The following is a 10,464-nucleotide window of genomic DNA, read 5'->3' on the forward strand; positions in this document are numbered from 1 at the left end:
TCACCAACAGATGTTGGTCCAATAAAAGACATTACTTCACCCAACTTGTGTCTCTAATATCCTGGTTCTGACACAACTACAATTACACTGCATACACAGGAGGATATGACATACTGACAGTATCTGCTTAACATAGCTTACCTCTCCTGAGTTGTTCACTGTTTGGCCTCTTGTTCACTTTAACCCAGCATCCCATCATACCTTCCCAACAGCATGCTCTTGGTGGAGTCAGTTAAGACACTAACATCTTGTCAAACCTCTATTCTACAGCAGGCCTCCCCTGTGTTATGATTAAAGTTAAGCATGCGGTCCATAAGACATCTTAAGCCTTGTATCTTCTTGCAGTTCACCATTGGAAAAGATGCAATGTTTTCAAATTTCTTGAACCAAATGTACTATTTCCATTCTGTGTTTTGGGTGTGGGAGGACAGGGGGAAGAAGTGAGGGGTATTATGAGGGTGATGAGATGTCCTGTTTTTATGGGGACAGTCCCATTTTTTGGGACTTGCATTGGATGTTCTACCTTTGGCTGCTAGATTGCCCCCTACTCCAAGTTTTGTTCCCCATGTAGGTATTTATGTTAAGATTTCTTCTTCTGTAAACGAGGCTGAAATGTGTTAACACCTAGTGTTGCTACTTTTTTGATGTACTTCTGCCCACCCACAAACAGAGCCTTGGAGGGCTGGAGGACTAGAGCTATTTTATGAAACTGGAACCCGAACAAGTGCTCTGGGAGTAGATTTTCTTTCTTATAAAGAATGTGAGATGCTATTGGGATTTCACTTGGTTAAATAATTCGGTATACTCCTAATTGCTGACTGCTGTCATAACAGTAAATAAAGATGGAGCTGACAATGCCCCCTTCTAAGGCAATGTTCATAGCCCAACAACTAATATTTTGTAATGACCCTTGTTCTTGGTCCCACAAGCATGTGTACTGCAGCATCATTCTCCACCGTAACCCCCAAATCATGCAACCTCTGTTAAAAGGTGTCTTTGCAGGGGCCAGCTGAGCTTTTGGGGCTCCAGAACGTTTAGTGGTCTGATGGCTGCATTCATCCAAATAGCAGTGACTCAATGAAAGGCTTTATTTGGAACTATCTACAAAAGAACTGCTTACTACCCACTTTGAGACTTTCCCATACTTGAAGCTGTTTTCCCCTGGTACTTTGACAATGGGCTTTGCTTCAAAAAGAGAGGAAAGAGTTAATGGTTCCCACTGGCAGCTTGTTTCTCTTGTGGGCTTGCTGTTCTTTCTTGGAAGGGATTGCACTTCCTTTGTATCTACAACAAAGCACAGGGTGTTTCAGAGGGAGACAGAGTATAGGAAAGGCTGATATACAGGGTGGCTCCTCTCTTCTCCAAATTATACAGAGGTATATTTTTAATCCCTTTCCTCCCCTCACATAAACCCTAGAGGGAGTGGTTTACAACTGGAGTTGCTTAAATATGCCAACCAATAATGCTTCGTTGGGGACACACATTTATATGAGCCTTTCAAAATTCTAATCAACGTTTATCAGCCCAAGTTCAAGCACTACTTCCCACCTTCTACTGTGCTGTCTGGGGAGGGCAGTGGAAACAAAGGTGTTCTTTCCTCGATTAAAAGAATCAAATTCAAAGTGACTGAGTTGAACTTGGCAAGGCTGGGTAACACACAGAACTAGCATCGAGGTAGCATACAACTTTTTAGCCATGTTCCCATGCTACCAGTGAGTGTTAAAGTCTCTTTTCTACTATTCCATCTGTCATAGGTACTTATATGACCCTCATTAAAAAAGTATGAGTGCCTCTCAGTCTTCAGTAGAATCATAGAATATCAGGTTTGGAAGGTACCTCAGGAGATCATCTAGTCCAACCCCCTGCTCAAAGTAGGACCAATTCCCAACTAAATCATCCCAGCCAGGGCTTTGTCAAGCCTGACCGTAAAACCCTCTAAGGAAGGAGATTCTACCACCCCCCTAGGTAACCTATTCCAGTGCTTCACCACTCTCTGAGTGAAAACATTTTTCCTAATATTCAACCTAAACCTCCCCCACTGCAACTTGAGACCATTACTCCTTGTTCTGTCATCAGGTACCACTGAGAACAGTCTAGAACCATCCTCTTTGGAACCCCCTTTCAGGTAGTTGAAAGCAGCTATCAAATCCCACCTCATTCTTCTCTTCTGCAGACTAAACAATCCCAGTTCCCTCAGCCTCTCCTCATAAGTCATGTGCTCCAGTCCCCTAATTATTTTTGTTGCCCTCCACTGGACTCTTTCCAAGTTTTTCACATCCTTCTTGTAGTGTGGGGCCCAAAACTGGACGCAGTACTCCAGATGAGGCCTCACCAATGTCGAATAGAGGGGAATGATCACATCCCTCGATCTGTTGGCAATGCCCCTACTTATACAGCCCAAAATGCTGTCAGCCTTCTTGGCAACAAGGGCACACTGTTGACTCATATGCAGCTTCTCCTCTACTGTAACCCCAAGTCCTTTTCTGCAGAACTGCTTCCTAGTAATTTGGTCCCTAGTTTATAACAGTGAATGGGATTCTTCCGTCCTATGTGTAGGACCCTGCACTTGTCTTTGTTGAACCTCATCAGGTTTCTTTTGGCCCAGTCCTCTAATTTGTCTAGGTCCCTCTGTATCCTAGCCCTACCCTCCAGCGTAACTACCACTCCTCCAAGTTTAGTGTCATCTGCAAACTTGCTGAGAGTGCAGTCCACACCATCCTCCAGATCATTAATGAAGATATTGAACAAAACCGGCTCCAGGATTGACCCTTGGGGCACTCCACTTGAAACAGGCTGCCAACTAGACATGGAGCCGTTGATCACTACCTGTTGAGCCCAACGATCTAGCCTGCTTTCTATCCACCTTATAGTCCAATCATCCAGCCCATACTTATTTAACTTGCTGGCAAGAATACTGTGGGAGACCATATCAAAAGCTTTGCTAAAGTCAAAGAATAACACGTCCACTGCTTTCCCCTCATCCACAGACCCAGTTATCTCCTCATAGAAGGCAATTAGGTTAGTCAGGCATGACTTGCCCTTGGTGAATCCATGCTGACTGTTCCTGATCACTTTCGTCTCCTCTAAGTGCTTCAGAATTGATTCCTTGAGGACCTGCTCAATGATTTTTCCAGGGACTGAGGTGAGGCTGACTGGCCTGTAGTTCCCCGGATCCTCCTCCTTCCCTTTTTTAAAGATAGGCACTACATTAGCCTTTTTCCAGTCATCCGGGACCTCCCCCAATCACCATGAGTTTTCAAAGATAATGGCCAATGTCTCTGCAATCACATCCGCCAACTCCTTTGGCACCCTTGGATGCAGCACATCCGGCCCCATGGACTTGTGCTCATCCAGTTTTTCTAAATAGTCTCGAACCACTTCTTTCTCCACAGAGGGCTGGTCACCTCCTCCCCGCCCGTGCTGTGCTGCCCAGTGCAGCAGTCTGGGAGCTGACCTTGTTTGTGAAGACCAAGGCAAAAAAAGCATTGAGTACATTAGCTTTTTCCACATCTTCTGTCACTAGGTTGCCTCCCTCATTCAATAAGGGGCCCACACTTTCCTTGACTTTCTTCTTGTTGCTTACATACCTGAAGAAACCCTTCTAGTTACTCTTAACATCTCTTACTAGCTGAAACTCCAAGTGTGATTTGGCCTTCCTGATGTCACTCCTGCATGCCTGAGCAATATTTTTATACTCCTCCCTGGTCATTTGTCCAATCTTCCACTTCTTGTAAGCTTCTTTTTTGCGTTTAACATCAGCAAGGATTTCACTGTTAAGCCAAGCTGGTCACCTGCCATATTTACTATTCTTCCTACACATCGGGATTTTTTTTCCTGCAACCTCAATAAGGATTCTTTAAAATACAGCCAGCTCTCCTGGACTCCTTTCCCCCTCATGTTACTTTCCCAGGGGATCCTGCCCATCAGCTCTCTGAGGGAGTCAAAGTCTGCTTTTCTGAAGTCCAGGGTCTGTATTCTGCTGCTCTCCTTTCTTCCTTGTGTCAGGATCCTGAACTCAATCATCTCATGGTCACTGCCTCCCAGGTTCCCATCCACTTTTGCTTCCCCTACTAACTCTTCTCTGTTTGTGAGCAGCAGGTCAAGAAGAGCTCTGCCCCTAGTTGGTTCCTCCAGCACTTGGACCAGGAAATTGTCCCCTACACTTTCCAAAAACTTTCAGTTGATGGGGAAGTTGTAGGCCTTGGGGCCTTTCTTGGCAAGAGTTCTGGTTATTAGGTGCATGGGTTTGTGCTTCTGAGGAACTTAGGCTGGGATCTGAGCTTGAGGAGATCTAGTGGGAGCTTTAAGATAAGGAGTCTGGCATTTGAGGAGGGGAGAATCAGAGGAGGGCAGGTGTGGGATGGAGACAAGGCGCATACTTACTTGCCAAGGGAGGCCACAGGGCCCAAAACTTCCCTATTAGCTGACTTGGACAGTAATTTGATATAGCTTAGGAAGGAAAATATCTAGGGAGCAGCACCATTTGAAGGTTGAAGGAGCAGCAACTGGTCTGGGAGGGAAGTGGTATCTTCAGGAGGAATTAGCCGTATCAGCTTGATGTTTGCAAATAAATTGACATTACTGCAATACATAATATGCTGGACTACTTCTTGCATGGCTGAAGAGAGATGTGGCTTATCAAACACTGTACATTTAAGCAATGGAAGGGGGAAAATGAGCCTGTGGGTTGGCATATGCACAGGCATCGGTACTGGTGCTGACATAGCACAAGGGCTGCTCTTCTCATGGTAGTTTACTTTCTGGACTGTGGATAAACCCAGAACAAGAGCAGCTCTTAGATACATCAGCTCCATAAATTGCTCCTGTGAAAAATGTAGCCACCAAGAACAAATCCTGTACACAGCTACTCAGTTCTGGTTGTGTTTCTGTGGAAGCCAAGTGCATCACCTTACTGTAATGATTCAGTAATCTCTTCCTCCTTTTTAACAGAGGAGAGTTGGATAGTCAGAGCATCTATCATACTTCCCTCTCCTCCCACCCAGACATAATCCATACCTACAAATGGCGGGAGGGGAGGGAGGGAAGTGGCTTCAGTAGATACTACTGAGCATGCTCAGTCCATGTGAGTATGCTCAATTCAAGCCAAGCAGCAATTCTGGGTGAGGGCATGTGTGGTACCTTCTTACCTAGTCTAGGGAAAGCTTGAAAGTGGAGACGGGGGTACAGCTTTAGCAATCGCCTCTCAGCACAGCTTTTGGAAAACTGTCCTTCAGTCTTGAAATCAGTGTCTGTGGAAAACCTGCTGGTTGGAATGGAAAAACTTATTCAGAAGAGCTGCAGCAATTTATGCTTGAAGATCTCTGTAGCAAGCCCAACCACGGCATGGCTCAGTAAATAATATTGCTCTAAGACAGAGGTCCACCAAGTGTGGGGTGTAGCCCCCTAAGGGGGTGGGGAAAAACCTTCAAGGGAGTTACGATGGGGCCTGGGCCAGCCACCACGGAGGCAGGGAGGGAGAGAGTGCCACTCAGCCCTTCCCTGCCCACAGCTCTGCTCCAGCTGCATCCCTAGCTCCTGGCCCCCCACTTGGCCCCATCCCCGATGTCAGTGCGGTCCTTTCTCAGACCAGGAACAGCCCCCAGCCTTGGCTGCAGCTTCATTCCCAGCCTGGGGCTGGGGCCGGGGGCAACACTGGGAGAGGAGCTTCACCTGGCCATGTGCCTGGCTTCTGGCCTCCACCACAGCCCAGCTGCAGCTCCACTCACACCCCCGCCTTCAGCCTCAGTCCCACTCCCGGTCCCAGACCCACATCTAGCTGTGGCCCCAGCCTCGGCCTCATTATCCCTGCTTGTGTCCTCTCCATGAGCCACGGTCCCAGGGAGGCTGGGGAGGGGCATGAACCAGGGAAAGCGGGGTCCCAACCCTCAAAAGTTTGGGGACTGTTGCTCTAAGATGAAGCATAACCCAATGCAAAATTCCTTTAGTGCATTAAGGGATAGCAGCCTACTACTGCTGCCAGCCAATGGAGTTATTCCTTTAGCTCAAGTGCCTGCGGTGCTGAAAGTCCCTAGTGGAATCACTGTTGATAACCTATCTGGGGGTGGGCCTTGCACCACAGAAATTGTAAGTACCAGAAATTGTGCTGTAGAAAACAATACTACACTAGGTCCCAATGATATAAGAACGCAGAGCTTGGATGTAATAACAAACCATGCAAACAGGGCCAAAACATATGTGCAGAATTGTTCTCTTTGGCCACCTTGAATCATGCAAATAATTTTTTGCTGGTGATTAAATTTAAACACACACATTTCATCTTCAAAACACTTTTTCTCCCTCCCCCATGATAGCTTAGAGCCTTGCTACCTGTGCCAGGCTCACCTCCAAGCTGAGAGTCACTGGAACAAAGAAAATACTGTAACTGTTCAGTCTAACAAGATGCATGTTTGACCCTAAGCATCTCTGTTTTCACAATGATATTTGTACAACTGTGCCTTGTGAGGTATCATTTGAAAACGAACACCACACTGGTCAATAATATCATTGTGGGATATGTGTGACGATGCTACATATGGAGTTATGGATGTCCTCTGATTTTATGTTTTAAAGTCTGTATTGAAATAGGACTGTCTAGATCCTGAATACAAATGAAGCCGCATGACCAGTAACAATGGAATTACAATTTACGTAGGCAGTAAGTAGAACCATCAACGCTCACAAAGCGGTTTGGGAGTCAGTATGTCTAGATCATAAAGAATTGTGTATTTGCTTGGCTAACCAGAGTGATCATCAGGCAGACGCAGTGAAAGCATATTTACATAAAAGGTAAACAAAGCCATCAAGTGGCGGACATAATGACTCAGCTATCAGTGAGGGATGGAGACTGCACCATAAGGAAGTCTTCCTGCTTCTTGAGGCAGGGTCTCATGAACTTTCAGAGAGATGCTTTTCAAAGGTTTACTGGACTATAAAGAGAGGGGCAGTGAACCCCTAAGTCTTCTTTCACTTAAGACGGCAAGGGAAATCGGCATCTCATACTTCTGTGGAAGGTCCTGACTGACGGATAGTCAGCCATGGTGGACCAAGAGTAATTGATGAGCAAAGCCATTTTATCAAAGACCATACCTTGCTAGATTGTTTTAGACTATTAAATGCAGGTTTTCACTCTTAGTTCTTTTATTTGGCATCCTTCAACCTATGTCCTGTCAGGAATAAATTTTGTTCTATTTTAATCTTAACCCCCTCCCCAAGTACTGTGTTTGAATTGAAGTGATTGTTAACTCCAGCTAATGTGGCAAGCTGCTGGGTATGGTCTTTTTAAAGGAGCAAACAAACCTTATTATTTCTCTGAGTGGTTGAGGAGAGGTCTAGCCACTTCAGGGTAGATGGTTTTGAGGAAATTCAGGAATAGGGGTCGGTGAGTGTTGGGTTCACTTGGCTAGTAATAGGCAGAGACCAGCATGTGGCTGTAGTGTAATAAACAGGCTGATTGAATCAGAATTAATGAACCATGTGTGCTTGTCACACAGACACTTAGCACATGCTTGTATGCTGGCGGGGAGCATCCAGACTAGTGAGCTAGAGAAGCAGAGCATTTTAAAGCAGCTAGGGATACAGGGTAGGTAGTGACACAACCTCTCACTGGTCTGGATTGCATCTCAACATGTGACACCATGTCACAGGACTGACAAGGACCAGCGAGCAAAGAAACGGGGCATTGACTTCACCTGAACTGGAGTGATTTCCCAACATTTCCCTCAGCAAAACATGCACCTGGTCCAGTCAGCTGGTTCTGTTGTGTCTTCAGTGGGGGTAAATGAAGCTGACTCCTGGCATCGATCCCCTTTGGGAGAAATGGAAAAGAAACAAGATCTGCCCACATGTAGGTTGCAAAGGGAGTCATAAAAATTGGCCTGTAAGAGGAGAGGCAAATGCCTTGCGGTCAGCAAGGAGAACTTAAGAAGGTCATGACCCAGGGAAGAGAAGGTGTGTTAAACAGGAGTTTAGTTTTAGAGAAAGTAAAAGCAAATACAGTGAATGCTCAAAGGTGGAGAGCTAAGGAGGCTGAATTGTTATAAAGACAAAGATTGTGTATTGCTAATGACAACCTCAAAAATAATAGTCAGACTGCCAAAAATCATGAGATTTATTTATTTTTAAATCTCATGGTTTCAAGTCAATGTTGAGTTCTCTTTAATCTGTCTTCTGGTTTCTGAGCCTTTGGGGGTACACTTGCTGCATGTTTCTAAGCTTTTCATTTGCATCCATGAGGGCTTGAAACATGTTTTGAAATATGAAGGTTGAGATTCTTATGTAATTGTACGAATCGAGGAGCTAGGGCATTAAGAAAAACACCAAATATTTGAGACTCTTGACAAAACTGAGGATATTTCATTCCAACTCCTTGTCTACATTTCTGGCTAACACCACATGCTCAGTTAAAAATTCCTGGCACCTTTACGGTGCCTTTCAGACAAGGATCTCAGGCCCAGTCCTCAAAGGTATTTAGGCATTTAATGCCTATTGAAATCAAAAGGAGTTAGGCACCAAAATATTTTTGAGGCTCTGGGCCTCAGTGCTCTCCAACCAAACCACCAGTTTTACTCATTTGCTCTCTCTTGATGACCAGGTCATGCAAACATTTGAACCTGTGTGTTGTTCACAAACTGGTCACTTAGACTATTTGCTATTGTGGTATTTGACTGCTCACCTACATCACATGGTGTTGTTCCTGCTCCCAGATTGGAAGACCATATGCAAATAAATAGGCAGGACGTGTACATGAACAAAAACCTGGTCATGCCAATATTCATGAACAGCAAATGAAAACAAGCATTGATGTGGTGAAAGAGAAAAAGTGCTTGGAACGTTAGTGTTTGCTCACGTGCGCGCACACACACACAGATACACACACACTGTATACATTTTTACTCCTAGAGGTGGAAGAGGAAAAGAAAGAGGTATGGAGGGTAGTATTGTCTTACCAGTTAACTTTTGGGAAATACTCAGATATTATGGTGGTGGGAGCCATATAAGTACCTAAATATTTATGTTTAGCTGCATATCAATATTATCTCTATTTTACAGATGGAGAAAATGAGGCACATTAGATTAAGTGACTTATAAATACCATTAATTCCCAATGTGACTTTTGGCAAGACTTGATCCCAAGAGCCCTGACTACCCATCCTCTGCTCTAATCATTGGCTATTATTACTTCTTCATCATTAGAGGTCCAGGGTTGCAGCTTTGAAGTCTCAGCATTACAAGGACCATGTCCTTTCCCCATTTAAGAATTAGCAGTGAAATGTTTTACCCTTCCTAAGTGCTCTTTGCAGAAAAACTTCATGGGGGTGTCCTTTCTGTGACTGGAATTCAGGTCAGGAAGGGGATTATTAGTTACGATCAGTGTTGTCTTGTCTTGATTGAACTCTGAAGATCTGCACATAAGTTTGATGGATCTCTTGCGGCTATCGAGATAGTCTTGAAATTTAGCGTCGCTCAGCGGCACAAAGTACTTAGCCTGTACAGGGGCAAAGTGGGATGTTAGAAGTGCCACGTCCATGTATCCCAGGATACAATTGCTATTAAACTCAATGAAAACTGCATTTCAGAAAAAACTGCTCCCCACTGCCGGACAGAAATGAAGCCATGGCGATACATACAAACATCACACATAAGAAGCCGCTAACTGCCTCCTTATGGGTGTCTAATGACCCCCAATAACCTCCACATCAGTGTGAAGGGGGAGGATCAGCAGGGTTTGAACCTCAGAACTTTAGTACTACAGTTAAGCCTTGGAACAAACTGCCGAGGGAGGTTGTCGAATCTCTGTGATTGGAGATTTTTAAGAGCAGGTTAAACAAACACCTGTCAGGGTTAGTCTAGATACTGAGTCCTGCCTTGAGTGTTGAGGACTGGACTATAAGATTTCTTGAGGTTCCTTCCAGTCCTGTGATATACGGCATAGACCACTTGAGCTAAGGAAGAAACTCCCTCCAATTAGTAGAGGGGAGACACGTCACATAGATCCTGGATCAGGGGAGCAGACCACAGTATTCAATACTATATGTGAGACAAAGGTAACATCCAACAGTGTCAGGTTGGCTGTGAATATATTAAGCTTGACTTACACAGTTATATTTGCTGCAAGAAGTTACAAGGTGCTTTCCATCCCTGGCATAGTAACTCAGGCAGGAGTTCTACCAGGCTGTCCTGATCTATTGGCATAACATGAAGAGGTACATGAAACTGTCCCAGAAGAGATCAGTCCAATGATTCCTTCTCCAGGAATGCACATTGTAGTTCATGTACCCATCCATATGCAGGAGATCTCACCTTTTAGGGCATCTTCATCACTTTTTACTTCTTATATGGACTATAAAGTAACATCAAATTCAGTGCTATCGAGCAGAGTAATGTCAGCCATCATGGAAATCAAGTATCTCCTTCCTCTCATGTCTTATTTCTAATTTTTTACTGCATTCAGTACTGGTGAAAGGC

The 10,464-nt window shown here is 44.7% G+C and overlaps 1 protein-coding gene across 1 annotated transcript; it reads right to left on the reverse strand.

Moving 5' to 3' along the window:
- Positions 1-1,087: 1,087 nt before the first annotated feature.
- On the reverse strand, positions 1,088-10,191 carry TSGA13 (testis specific 13). The gene is given in 6 exon segments (XM_050937021.1): positions 1,088-1,284; positions 5,148-5,263; positions 7,689-7,804; positions 9,278-9,484; positions 10,095-10,163; positions 10,165-10,191. Coding segments are annotated over 6 exon segments (732 nt in total).
- Between the last annotated feature and the right edge of the window lie 273 nt (positions 10,192-10,464).

Source organism: Gopherus flavomarginatus, chromosome 1, assembly GCF_025201925.1.
Source record: "Gopherus flavomarginatus isolate rGopFla2 chromosome 1, rGopFla2.mat.asm, whole genome shotgun sequence".
In the NCBI taxonomy this organism is placed as follows: domain Eukaryota; kingdom Metazoa; phylum Chordata; order Testudines; family Testudinidae; genus Gopherus; species Gopherus flavomarginatus.